Source organism: Tetrao urogallus (assembly GCF_951394365.1).
Source record: "Tetrao urogallus genome assembly, chromosome: 19".
In the NCBI taxonomy this organism is placed as follows: domain Eukaryota; kingdom Metazoa; phylum Chordata; class Aves; order Galliformes; family Phasianidae; genus Tetrao; species Tetrao urogallus.
In genome coordinates this window covers 9,112,098-9,126,916 of record NC_136832.1, presented here as the reverse complement: position 1 = coordinate 9,126,916, position 14,819 = coordinate 9,112,098, and the positions used below count along the sequence as shown (strand labels likewise).

At 42.3% G+C, this 14,819-nt stretch overlaps 1 protein-coding gene across 1 annotated transcript in view; it reads right to left on the bottom strand.

Annotated features, from left to right (window-relative positions):
- Nucleotides 1-14,540, bottom strand: part of CRB2 (crumbs cell polarity complex component 2) — a gene marked incomplete at both ends in the record, with an annotated part of 32,647 nt that extends 18,107 nt beyond the window's left edge. The window contains 6 exons of the mRNA XM_079544664.1: nt 79-192; nt 699-881; nt 1,363-1,502; nt 1,997-2,192; nt 4,436-5,128; nt 14,468-14,540. Coding sequence (XP_079400790.1) covers nt 79-192; nt 699-881; nt 1,363-1,502; nt 1,997-2,192; nt 4,436-5,128; nt 14,468-14,540 — 1,399 coding nt within the window. The remainder of the gene's footprint in view (nt 1-78; nt 193-698; nt 882-1,362; nt 1,503-1,996; nt 2,193-4,435; nt 5,129-14,467) is intronic.
- Between the last annotated feature and the right edge of the window lie 279 nt (nt 14,541-14,819).

Sequence of the window (14,819 nt, the reverse complement as noted above, 5' to 3'; positions counted from 1 at the left end):
GCCAAACAGTAACACAGCAACTCCGCATTAGTTAGCCAGACTGATTTGATTCCAGCCACCCACTTTCACCAACCTTACCTGAATAACCTGGTAAACAATGACAAAGAAAGCCATCAACAAGGTCCACGCAGTGACCGCCATTCTGACACGGCTGGGACTCGCACTCATCAATGTTAGTAAAGCAGGTCTCCCCTTTGAAGTGAAAATACAAATCGCCAAGGTTAGTGCATGCATGCATCAGGGAAGGATACAAACTGCATTAATGATGTTTTGCCATTCTTTACTGTCTTCTAAAAATGCAGAAGAATTCTGTAAACTGTGCGTGTCTCTCTTAACACTCTGACAAATAGATTCTATAATTGAAACAATTATGCAAAATGAAGCAAGGAAAGCTTAATGATTTGCCTGTGTCAGGAAAGGGAACTGGCGCAGAATCAGAACTTCTGCACAACAGTGGACCAAACTCTCATCTTCTTATAAAAAAAAAAACAAAAACAAAACAAAAAAAGCAACCCCACAATAAAGTAGAATTGTTAGCCTCTCCTTCCAATTATTTTCCCCAGCTCTTAAATCCATGCTTTTATAGATATTTATATAAACCAGGGGAAGGGGTGGGTGGTATTTCACCCATTATTCCTATCTACTCAAATACAGTCTATCTGTAGCAGAAAGAAGGCAACATTTACCACAAAGCCTACCTGCAAAGCCTGGCTGACACCAACAGAGGAAACCAGCTGCTTGGCTGTAGCTGAAATCATTGGGGAAGTCAGGTTGTGAGCCATAATAGGACTGGTTGGATCGCTCAAAGCACACACCTCCATTGTGACAGGGATCTGTCGCACACTCGTTCACATCCTCTTCACAATGCTGCCCTGTGTAACCTGCCAGGAGACATCTGTGTAAGGATCACACACAACTGCACTAAAACTAGTCACCCATGTATTGTGGCTTCTCATCTTGAGGATGAGAATAGGAACCAAAAGACATTGCAACTCATTGAGTAAGGAGTCCCAGAGTCCTCCAGTTTCTCCAGCACGTCAAAGGAGGGAGCCAGATAAACGATTTGCAAGAAACCATTACTTTGTGATAGAAAAACACACACAGGGAAAAGGCAGAAAAGAACAGAAAGGAAATTTTATAGTTGAAGATCAGGGTGCATTTCCCAACGAAGAGGTTCATCTGATCCTGGATGATCAGTAAAGGGAGATGCAGTGGTAGCCTCATTGTTTTGGATAATAAAACTTCACACTGGACCATGTTGTGTGGTTGTTAAATCCTTACTGCTTCAACAGGGCAACTGAGCACGTGCTCTCTGTTGCAGTATGGTTAGGGGCTGATATATGAAATAGATTTCAAACTTACCTGTCCAGCAGGCACAGCTGTAGTTCTTGATTCCTTCAACACACGTGGCATTGTTCAGACAGGGCTCAGAGGCACACTCCAGGATATCCAATTCACAGTGGTCCCCTTCAAAGCCTGTGTCACTGCAGTCACATTGGTAACTGTGGGCAACAAAACAGAGTGATGCAGAAGGTCCTGATTTCACTGTTGAGCTCATGTGAAGAAAGAGCAAACAGCTGCTGGAGTTAGCCTTCATGTGCATTTGTGGGCAGAGGAAAAAGACAGGTCCTTCTGAGCAAACAGGCCACACTAATGAGAGAGCAGATCAACCTCAGCGATCTCTAAACATACAGTATGCCTGTGAAAGGCACACTGACACAGGTACATTCTTACCAGCTGCTTGCGCTGATCATGATCTGCAAATCACTTCCCTTTGCATCTGATATGTCAGACAGAAGCAAAAACAGGAACCTTTTTTTAAGCCTCCGAGGCATTCTGCTACTGGAACAGCCCCTCTCACATGCTGCCATTAACCACACCTGCAGTTACTACCACTGGGATGTACAAAACACTAAATCAAATTCTCTCCATGGATTTCTAAAGAAGAATTTTACATCAGTACTGGTATCTAATTGCACAAATACTGATTTCTCACCTGTTAATGAGGTCATGACATGTCCCATTGTGCTGGCACGGCTGGCTTATACATTCATTGATGTCGACCTCACACTGGACTCCTTGGTAACCTGGCATACAGGTGCAGGTGTAGAACCCAATGTGATCGCTGCACAAGGCCCCATTCTGGCAAGGGTATGAATCACATTCATCTATTTCAGCTTCACAGTTTATTCCTTGTTAGAAAAGAGAGAAATATTCATGTTAAAAATTCGTCAAAGTCTGCACTGCTTGCATTTCTGAGCTGGAATTGCAAAAGCCATGTTATCAAATCCAACTGGCCAGCACAGTGATCTTTCCTCATTTTGCTGTAAAAACACTGAGAGCTTATGAACAGTGTGCAATTCTTAGAGATTAAGGGCCTTTCACTATTACTGAAAAACGGAATTGTTTTCTTCAGGCTTCTGGATGTTAGTCTTATAACAAAACTAGAAGCAGTTTCCAGAATTTACAAAGCTTTAGTTTCTCTCATTTGGGTTTGCTGAAGCAACCAGCTGGACAGCACTTCACAAATGACATTCAATTTCTGTGTAAACCATGCTGATCTGACTTACATGCACAGCTTAAAACTCTAAGAGCTGTTCTGACTGGGAATCCGTTCAGGGTGGAAGGACAGGGATGAGAAGAGAAGAGACACACTGCTAGTTAGGGTTATTCAAACTTTCATATATTATATAGCTCTTACAGTTTAAGTTAGACACAGTACTCTTCACTAGCGTTGTGCTGCTATGGTGAAGGGAGTTTTGCCTTAACCAGGTCCAATGTTCTACATCAAAGGCAGTTGCATTTTGGGAAAGGAAAAAGTAATCACTACCTGGCTCCCCAAGACATTGATCCATTTGTTTAAATAATATTTGTAACTTGCTTTGAAATACCTAGAAAAAAAGGCATTAAGGCAATGCAAAATGCTAATTACAGTGATACTATATATTAGTAAGTCACTGTATTATGAAATGTTACTAAAGTAGGCATTAGCTCTATGTATTAATAATCAAAAGTAAAAAAGAAATCAGGCATTTTTGGTCCAAAGTCTCAGCTTTCACTGAAAACTCCTATGCAACTATCTTGCCATACTACATTCCACCAGTTGAAACTGTCTATGACCTGACATCATCTCCACGTGTTAGTCACTGCAGTGCACCTGCCAATCCATCTAAGCTCTGCTTCTCGTTAAAGGCTCAGGACTACTGGAGTGGCCATCCTAATCCTCAGGAATGTGGGCCCCCTAATCTGCTGATTCAAACCTGTCAATACCCATGCAAAACTCCCTTCACCCAAATTCCAGATGAAAGCCCCAGGAAACAACCTGCCTCAGCAACCAGTGGTGCTAGAACCTATGGGGTTGGGATGAAGTACTACAACATAAAGCTCATATCAACATCAGAATAACTTGGAGTACAAACTCCTCCTGCTGCTTGGGTTATTTTATCACCTCCTTATCAGGGGAATCCCATAATCCTTAATAGACGATTCAAGAAAAGAGTCAAAGAAAACTGATTCACAAAATTATGTTTGATACCCCAAATCAGTGCCAACCTTAAGGCCTACAGAGAAATTCTGCTCTTTTCCTACCAAGCCTCTGTTCGTTTTTATCAAAGTGACTCAGCATCAGGCACATTCCTGATGTTGCATTCCACTGGTAATCAGCAGCATTCCTTCACAGCAACCTAACTCTTGAAACACTTCAATCTGTGACAATGAGAAAGGCTGAGAAAGTTCATGTGCTAAGTGGTACCAGGCAGAAATGGGCACAGTACAACCGCATTCCACTCTGATAGCAGGACTAGGAGGAGAACCTCCCACTGCCTGCTTCACAGATAACTCACAGGTGTAGATTACTCTGAGTCATCAATAGAACAGATGCACATAAAAGGGATACTTAAGTCATATGCCAAGAAACATTCTCCAGACAAAGAACTGAAAAAGAAGTGTCTAAATGAAAGCCACTTTATTCTAAAGATTACTCCCCTCAGACAAATCCTGCAAGACAGAACAAAGAACTACAAACCAGCTAAACAGTTATACTTGAAAACACTAACTGTACTCCTCCTGATACTAAATCTCTTTTCTTGTGTACCTCCTTTTGTCAATAGTGAGGCTAATCACACCTACATGATATCCAGTGCTCCTAGCCTCAGATAGTGCCCCCACATTCATTCTTAGATAACGCCTCTCAGCATCTGTACCATCCATGGAAATCAGCCTCAACTATTTCTTGGAAGCCACAAACACTAAATTATTCCAGCATGGAACCAGACACTCTGAGTTTAGGCATTTAGCCTCACAGCTGTAAAACAACAACTTCTCATGGCAGCTACTAACACTACTAAACTTGTCAGCAGCGAGACACATTGTGGAACAACATGAATAGCAAGATGTAATCCAACCAACACTGTAGTGTACGAGCACGAAAGGGTACCTGTGTAGCCGGGGATGCACTTGCACAGATAGCGATCCATCTCATTCAGGCAGGTGCCATTGTTTTTACAGGGCCGGGATGCACACTCGTTGATGTCTATTTCACAGTTGTATCCTTGGAACCCAGGCACACAGAAACAGCTATACTCATTCACCCTGTCTCGGCAGATGGCTCCATTCTGGCACGGGTTGGAAGCGCACTCATCAATGTTGTCTTTGCAGTGGGTCCCGGTGAAGCCAGGTTGGCAGATGCAGGCAGAGTCCCCAGGACCCTCAACACACGTCCCGTTATTTAGGCAGGTGTGGTTAGAGCACATAGAGCTTTGGCAGCCCTCGTTCAGTCCTGTTTGGCATTTACAGGCGTATCCACTTACACTATCTACACATTCAAAACGAGGATCTTTACAAGGGTTGCTCTCGCACTCATTAATATTAATGCTACAATCAATACCTGTAAAGCCAGGCATACAGATGCATTCATATTCTGGAAGTCCTGGAGTATTGTTGCAAGTCATATGGGCAGGGCAATCGTGTTTGGTGCATGCATCATACAGGAGTTCACAGTTTATGCCCATGTAGGCTATGGGGTGCATGGGACAGATGCACTGGTACCCCACTTCCAAATCCTTACAGCTCCCACCATTTTCACATGGGGATGATGAACAACTGCTATTATTTTCAGAGTACGAAGTTCCTGTTGAGAAAACAGACATATTGTTAGTTAGCATTAAGTAGCTTAGGAAAATAAAAGCTCTTCTGCCAATCACCACACACATCTCAGAGGTATGTTTTAAGATACTGACTGATGCTTAATGTCTCAGCTGCTGCTTCTAAGGATTCTTTTTGTTTTTTCTCTGAGCTAGTCCACTAGTGATGGTATCAGAGCACAGCACTAGCACTTAACCTACTTTTTACATTGTGCACAAACAGCTCTTCACCATTTTTGCTATGTTCTGTATATAACTGTGGGTCAGCCAGCAACAGGAAGTCTCTGGGAAACTCCACAGCTCACATCGACAGGTAACAGTGGCAGGTAACAAACAGCCAGGAGCCCGCACTGCTCTGACTGCCCACAGCTCTCTGCCTTCACTGCAGTGCTGTTTTTGAGAAAGGCTGCAAGGTGCTGTTCTCCATTCTAAGGATTTGCCAGGATCACACACCATAGCATCACTTCTCAGCTGACCTTAACCATTCTCACATTCACGCCATGGTTACCCCAGCCCATTTTGTGGTTATATTTGCCTTGCTCTGACGCATCTTCTACACACCCAGTTGTTAATCTGTGTCAGTGGTTTTCTATCAACCCAGTACCCCATCAGTTCCCCAGCCTTTGTATGTGAACGTAGAGGCATCCGGCTTTAGGGCCTGAAAGGGATTTATAGGAGACTTCGGTTTACAAAAGCCTGCCCCTGCCCTGACCTCCCCCTAATTCCTCCCACCAGAAGACTGGTGATATTAAGTCTTCTTTTAAGATGCAGTATTGATGGGGGAGGGAGGGTGTTCAGGGATTTAGGCAGCCCCTTCTATTCTCATCATCATCTCTATTGCTTACCCCTCCCCTTCCTCTCTCATATGATGCTGGGGAGAGTTGCTGAGCATTGCACTGTCCAGCACTCTCATTATTCCGCCATGAACCCTTTTATTCTCAGATTCCCAGTCAGGCAGAAAACAAGGATGACGGAATCAGCCTGGAATCTCTGCAGCAATTAGGGTGGGAGCCCAGGAAACTATTCCCAAAAGATTTACTAGACAGGAGATATGAGCTTTTGTAAACTTAATGAGTAACCAGTCCCAGCCTGCACTTTCCAGAGGCCAGAAGTACAGTCTGTGACAAGACCATAAAACCACTGTGTGCTCAGTATGATTTCTCTGATTTGCAACAGAGTTCATCTATAAGGAAATTCACATTTAAACTAGTCAGCAAGCACTGCTAGTGTAGGAGGCTGCAGTCATCTCAAAGGCTGCATGCACCTTTATCTGCTTCCATTATAAGCAGGTAGTCTAAACACTTCTTGCAAATAAGGATGCATAAAATTAATTTCATGTTACCTTCTTTTCCAACATCTCTTTCCAGCAGGTACACCTTTCTGCACCTACTCTAATTTGGTTCATCATATGACTGCATTGCTCAATAATCTGTATTAGTCATTAATTCTTGTCCATGACAAAAACATTCAGTCAAATACAAAAGGGCTGAACTACGCAGATACCAAGTTAAGCACATGTGAAGTTTTTTTAAGAAGTCAGAAGGCCCTCTTGGTTTACCAAAGAACGGTAGCAAATTAATAGGTAAAATCCCAGTTTCCTCAAAGGTCACTACAGTTACCAACAACAACAGCAGAAGCTGTCCTGTTATGTGTAACAGAATCAGTTATGCACAGGATGGCATAGAGAAAAGTCATTTCCTGCATTGCTACTGGATTAGATTTAGCTTCTTTCTATGATCAAATGTTACTTGAATTAGATCTCAAAGTGATGACATCAGTAGGACCTGGGACCTTACTGGAGAAAGGAGAAAAATGTTCCCATTTTTGGGATTAGTTATTAATAAAAACTGTATGTAATCATATTGATCCACAGACTCTGAATGCCATGGGTCTCGATAGTTAACAAAATTTCTTCTTCCTGCTTTCTGTATTTTATCTTCTAATTGTAAATTTAAAACATTCTTGGCCTCAGGCAGAAGAGGCAGTTGGATGCACTGAAGGCAGAGCCAAGTTGAAAGCAAAATTCCTCTTCGCTTCTTCCCAACTCGTCTCAGCTCTTGCTGAACAAGGCAGTGGTCATTACAGGAACTGCTGCACCTCTTGGAACTGAAAATCAAACAGGTTATTAGCAAAGGCTCCTTTCCACTCCCTGTGAGAGCTCTTCAGCTGGAGATGCTTCGAGCATAACACTGGAACCTTTCCACATCAAAAGATGGGTGCATCAATTAACCTTTTCCCTTAACAGACCGATGCTAGGCAAGGAGAAAGGTCATTTCTAGAGACAGCAGATTTCTAAAAGAAAAAGATTTTGAGGAGAGACCCCAAACCCTTAAGTGCCTGTGAGAACTAAGCAGTTGGCTGCTGGCGGGGATGCCCAGGCAACACTAGCTGAGATCCTGAAGTAGCACTGCTCATTGGACATGGATGGAGCCAGCTGAGGAAACTGCAACTGTATGTCACATGAAATAAAATGGTACCAAAATCATTTCAAATTATTCTGTGAACTATAGCTTGCAGATAGTCATCACTGCATTTCCCCTGCCCAGTAGAGGCTGTAGTGACATTAACAACACTAGCTCCAAGAATATATCACATATACTAATTAAACTGCAATATTTCCCCTGGACAAAACATATTTCCAGGTAAACACAGCGTAGTCCTAATACTCATCCAATGGTAATGCTAAAAGTTTTGGCTAAATAATTTGCCACAGATGAGACATTAATTCTCAACAGAACTTATTACAAAAGTGATCTCAGAAAAGACAGTCTCAGCAGTAAGAAGTAAAGCACTGATGACATCAGCAGAAAGCTAAACACATTGTGTGCAAAATAACCTACATGGCTACCAGAAATGTAGGCTACCACCAAGACTGAGAAAGAACATGCATGATTTTATTTTTTTTTTAAGCTCTGTTTCTGATATTTTCATCAATCTGCTCCAGGACATACAGTAATTCCTCTCAATTTTGGAACAGATTACCCTACATGAATATGCAACCAATGCTAATAAGAACAACAAATTAGCCTTCACACTTATATGTTTTATGAGAGCATGAGAGTAGTCACCAAGAGCCAGGAGTTGTAACTTTCCACAGAAGCTGTTGGTACTGAATTAACAAAGACATTCAGGATTTCTCCTTTACCTTTCACAGGAATAACACAAATAAGTGACATTTTAAAGTGAAAAAACATGAAAAACTGTCCTGCAATCCTACTCGAAAATGAAACTGGAGAAGACTACAGTTTCTTTGAAGAACACGTTCCAGGAATTTAGGGTTGGATTAGAAGGGACTTCAAAGGCCAACAGTCAGATATAAAGCATTCCTTGAGCTTTCTCAGGATAGGTCTGGTTTTGCACTTTAGAAATAGCTGACAAAGGTTCTCCCTAAAGGTTGGAGTTTGTGACCTTTTCTATCACTTTAAGGCAAATGACTTGTTTTGCCAGGCTTTGTTTTAATAATTGCCTTTAATCACTTTATACTTGATAACTTTATTAAATGTTGTCATCAAACAGCAATTACAACAGCCAGGTATATATCAGCAAAATTAGGAGCAAGAAACTAACAAGACAGCAGGCAGCCTGAGAGCCCTGCAGGAGCTCAGCATCTCTCCCCTGAGAGTCGGGAGGAGCCTCTTGCTTCATGTGCCAGGACAAGGTGCTCTGCAATGCCAGAGAGCTGTGAGAGCTCACAGACCGCGTGGGAGGAAGAGGCCCTCAAGGCTGCTGCCTTTTAGTTAAAAAAACCACCACAACTGCAGCTTTGTTTATTCTGTTGTCTTATACCTCAGCGGTAACTGTCCCACAGCATGAGTTACACTGAAGTTCTTCCACAGATTTCCCTCTTCATTCCAAACAAGAGTTGCTAAGACAGTACGCAGAATGCATCCACAGCTCACGATGCACTGCTTCAGCATTACTCACTGCCTTGTATCATTTGGTCTTGCTTTTCGCAGGTTAGTTTCCTGAGGACCTCAGAAACCAACGACAGATGGTGGATGCTTTGGGGCTGGGGATACACCTGGGCTCACAGAAGATGTTCAGTCCCACACCTTCATGAAAAAAGTCTCTCTCTCTTTCTCTCTCTCTCTCTCTCTCACTTTAATTTCCGCAGCTCAAGCTGTTGCTTCACAAGGCACCCCTTAGTTGTCACCTACCAAGTACTCACTGATAACTACCTTAAAGGTGCCCGAGAGGTCACTTAAAATTCCAAGAGGGAAGTAACATGCTTGGGTTGAGATTAGCCCAGAGATTACCTTGCTTCCTTCTCACTGAAGAACAGCACTGATGTGTGACTCATGTTGTGACTGTTTTTTTCCCAAAAGATATCATATGCCTCATTCAAATAAGACAATATTTTCTCAACACAGACCAAAACATGATGAACAGAGTCAGCAGTAACTACTGACAATATTCCTCTCTGAACATCTGCTCACACATGCACAGCACACATACACAATGGTACATTCTCATCTTGTCACTTTCTCCTGATTACAATTCTCTCATAAAAATATTCTTAATCATAGCCACAAATGCTGCAAGAGTCAGGATACCAGAAAATTATCTCCTGGTGCGGCAAAAACATAACGTGAGCATAGGCAAGTCAATTTAATTTTCTGTATCACACTGCCCAACTTATGAAATAGATATAAGTGTATATTCTCACCAGTGTCCTGTAAGATTGAATGATTCAAGTCTAATACTTTAGAGTTAGTGAATTCAAGAATTATAAAGTTGGATTTTTCCCTTCCCTAACATTTCATTCCTGCACATGACATGGTTATTAGAACCGCTGAGCAATAGGAGAGATGATCACAGGAATGGGCGTATTTTGTTTCCTGCTTCTGAATTCACATACATTTTCAGTACTTCCAGGATCTGAACATTCACCCACTTCTCTGATCTCCCCAAACTATTTCAGGAAGCAGAGAACGCCTAGCAGGAGGAGGCAGTCCCTACAGCCCTGTGTGATGGGCATTTTACCCAGACTACGAGAACACCAATGCTGGAAGGATCTGTCCTTCCTATCCTTGGGTCAGTCCAAAGGCAAGCTTTCTGAGACAAAAAGATAAGAATCTGGATGCGTCCAATTTTTCTCATCCACCTCAGGTTTTCTCTCCCAGAAAGTCAGTACGATCCACATCACCCGGATGAAAAGCACACAGCTTCTTCTGCGGGATGTAAAACGTCAAAGTGAAGCTGCAGTGCTTTTAACAGGTAACCAGGCTACCTGTCCGACCAATAGCATTTCCCCACGTCCAAAACCAAGTACAGCTGAAGAATGCACACTCTGCTCCTCAAGGTCCTATTTATGTGAAGGAGTCCCAGAAGGAGGAGAAAAGAGATTACATGCTTCGTCTCCTCAATTAGCACTTCTGTTTTCTATTAAGCAAGTTGTACCAGACAGGATTTAGACACATTCTCCTCTATTATTTTAATGATATACTTTGGGAACAGACTGCTTAATGCCTACAAGTTGTAATTTATGTTTCTGAAATTATTATTCATCCATTATGCATTAAGTATGTTTTGTGCAAGGATTTGCCCTGTTAAGTTCTTTGACTCTCAAGATATTTTACATCTTAACCTTGATGATTATTATCTCTGATGAAAATTTATGGCAGACTTAAGAAAGGGGCTTCCTTCAGGTGCATTACACCAGCCCTGCTTGCTGTAACAACTTGAAAAAGGACAAGTTACAACCAAGCAGTGAGTAAAACAGGCTTCCCAACAGCAGCCCCTAAGTGCACTGCAGTAACTGGGCTAGATCCTCAGAGGGGGATCCTCAGAATCTAAAAAAAAAAAAACAAAAACACCCCAATGCTCACCCCAGCACATTTCCTGCTTGGGAAAGATACCAAGGGCAGGAAGGGAACTCGAGCATCAGAGAATTTAGAAATCAGAGAATAAAAAAGGAATGGAAAGAGTTATGTTTCCATGACAACAGGAATGCATGTGCTTATATTAGCAAATCCCTGCTGACCTCTGCTGATCTTTCCCTGTCCTGGTCAGTGTTAGGATTAGTGCAGGGTGCACACTGAGACCCGTTCCCAGATTCTCCTCAACAGAAACAAGGCCTGGGCAGGCCTGAAAAGGGGCTTTTGCGTTGTGTTCCCTTTCTTCCCCAACCCTTGCTAATTTCAGAAAGATGGCACATCTGCTATGGAGAGTAGTAACCGAATGAAACCAAATCCTTCCTCATGAAGTAGCTTCAGTTCATCTATACAGGGAACATATGAGGGCTATGAGCAGACACTTCATGCATCTTTACAAGTCCCATGTCACTCTCAACACAGGACAGTGTTGCCAGTCTCAATACAAACTATATTTTACGGTGCTCCTACGTTGCCAGCCTACTTCATGCATTTTCTTCTGAGTTATCGGAGACCAGCAGTTCCACACAACACTTACATGCCAAGTGTTTGGTATGGCAAAGCTTTTTCATGACAGATATGCACACAAACTATGAACATAAAATATTCACGAAGAGTATTTATAGACCTCGATCACTAGATCTTCATGAAGACAAGCATAAGAAAATATGACTCAGTTTCCCACTGTGAAATATGCATAGTAGTTCCTCCATCAAAGAAGCAGAATGCTGATTCCTGGCTCTCTCCCACCCAGCTTACCCAGTGAATTGCTGAAAGGTGCCAAAGGTGAGCAGCAACAGTGCCAATATTATGGCCAGAGGCATTAACAGCATTAATCAGAAGTACCACTTCAGGGAATTAAACTTACTCTTAACTCAGAACAAATAGCCAGCTAGATCTTTTTCATTATCTGTTCAATGCTTTAACACACATCTGAAGATGTACCTTCTATTATCTTGCTTCTAATACCTGGAGAAAGACACTACTTATAAATAAATGTTTTATGATACCATTGAATATATTGCCACAGTAACCCTTTGATCGTCTGTTCTTAACACACTCCTTTATTTCCCCTTGATAAACACTCCTCCAAGCTAACTAACCTTCATGGCTTACACAGTCTCTGATCTCTCAGCCATTTCCACAGATCAAATACAGAGACGGGGTTTCCTGTGTACTCAGTTAACCAAAATGAGTCATAAGCTTTAATTTCCAATTCCTATTTCAATATGCTGACAATCAACAAAGTTGAAAAGATCATATTTCTTTGTTCCCAGGTTTAGAAGAAAGTGCGATTTAAACTGTCTGTATGTCTGAGCTAATCTCTAGAGCCTGCAGTAGAGCAGACAGTGAGCCGCCCAAGAAAAGGTTTGTCTGCACGTGCTCTCCCAATAGGCATCCAAAGCATGTTCCAGGCCAAAGGTATTTGAGTTACTGTGCTTGCTGGGGAAACAGGAATGAGCAGATGCTTGGTTCTGTTCTCTAGAATCTACTATGTTCTTTAGAACACGACAAATTAAGCTGAGAGCCATTCTGTTCATTACACAGAAAATTGCAGTGAAACTGGAATGACATGCAGAGTCTGCTCCACTCCCTCTGGAGTTTATTTTAAACAACTGGAGATTGTGTGGGTCTGGAAGCAGAGTGCTCTTATGGTTACAGTTTGCAATTGACCATCCAGACAACCAGGATTTTCTGAACACGTTCTCAATAAATAACTTAAGCATCTTGGTGCTTCAACAACACTTGTATTTAGCCAATTCAAATAACAGAAATAGTCATATGCCTCACAAGGACAAGAAAAAGCACCCCTTCCTCATGGCCTTAAAAGTGCTACAGGTGCTACGTAAATACCACCATTCAGTACAGCCGCAATCTGGCAGAATTCCTCTGCAAAATAGGAGAAGGCGTAAAGACTGGAATAGTGGCTTCCCTTCAGCTTCCCTGGCTGTTCTGAGAGGCGCCACCCAAAAGGAGGTTCTCAGTAAATCACTGTTCCAGAAAAGAGTTTCACCCAAAAGCTGTGAGTGCAGTGATCTAACAGCACAAATCCCCCAAAACACCCAGCTCCCAGCAGCCCCATGCTGAGCAATACAGTAGGTGCAATGGGCCTTCCTTCTTGCACAATACAAAACCACCGTAATTGCTTCACACTTCAAACCAGTAGCTATGGTTACTAGATACAAAAGACAATCCTGCTGCTTCCCCATGGCCAGAGGAATTCCAGGCACTTGGAGCTCACACAAAGAAGCTGGTACAAGGGAAACAAAAAAGAATCCAGACTAAAAACGAAAACCAAAACCAGCCTGACTTTCATAGCCATAGTCAGACGTGACCAGAGCAAAGTAAATTTAGGGAGCTTCAGGAGAAAATAAAGACTGTGGGGGATAAAGAGAAAGCTGAAAACCTTATCCATCACTCAAAAAGAACATAAACATCATCCAATACCACGAGAAAAACCCAAACTCAGTATTTGGCAGGTATTAGCAGCAAGAAGGCAGTCTGACCATATTTTTACCTTTCCTTTTTCACATCACTGATTACTGCTGTTCTAGCGGAGTGGCAAACAAACAGGACTTTTACAGACAGGTATCGGCCACACAGTGCTGACAAGATCAGGAGGAGGCCAGTTCAATCCCAATCATATTTCCAGTAAAAGGTTAGACACGTTCCTGACATGACCTTATAATCCCTAGATGACTCAAACAGATGTCTAGGCCCAGCAGATCTCCAGACACCTATTCCAGAAGAAACAAATCTCTTTCTTAGAGAGCCTAACAAGTTGTATATGAGGCTGACTTTTGCAGCATAAAAACACATTCACATGCAGAACCTCAATATGCTGAAGTATATCCTATGGGCTATAAAATAAGTTCTCAATGTGGAAATAACAATTAAAAACAATCAGTGTAACACAGCCTGTTACATCATCACTTCTTGTGCTTTCTTCAAAATATCTAAGGGAATACTCATGCACTGTTTTCTTCCTCCACATTTTGTATCACAGATACCTGGCACTTGAGCATGCTGGTATACTCCCCTAGATACAATCCTCTTTTGCCTTGACATAATCTTTAAAAGATACAGAATTTGAATAAAGCTCTGCGCTTCTTCTGTGCGGGCACAATGGTGAAATCCATAACTTTTCCGAGGAGAAAATGTCAGCTGAGAACTTAATAACATGAAAGTGCACGTACTTTCAGCTCTAGGGAATAAATTCATCCACATCTGCACAGGGAGAACGACAAAAGGAGACCAGAAATAAGTAGAGAGAAAAACTTATCTACAACGGAATGCCTTTTATCTTCCTGATAAGAAATTTTCAGGCTCCATCTAATCATGAGGGTGACATTTTGTCAAGTTACCTTTACAACACAAGGGCAGATCATAGACTTGATCCAAGTTACTGCATATTAGCCGGGTAAGAATTAGGCACAGAAGACAAAAACTTACCCCAAAATAAGAGGAAAAGTGGCAGCAGGAGAGCAGCATTGTATACCCTGGATGCAGTTTTCTTTAATTCCATGACAAGCCTAAGAGTGGCTGTTCTAAAAACCTCAAGGGAGAAACCGTAGTTGCAAGCTACTGATTACCAGCTCTCCCCGCATCACGGATTTCAGAAAGTTTTCTCTACCCCAGGCACCCACTCCATACCCTTCCGAACTGGGGACTAGCACTAACACCGTGGACAGAGTCCCTGTTCACTTTCAAATGCTTTACTCATGTTCCTGGAACACAGAGAAAATGTTGCCTGGATCACATGGATTGAACTGCACAGGGCAGCACAAGCTGGATTTACAGGCTC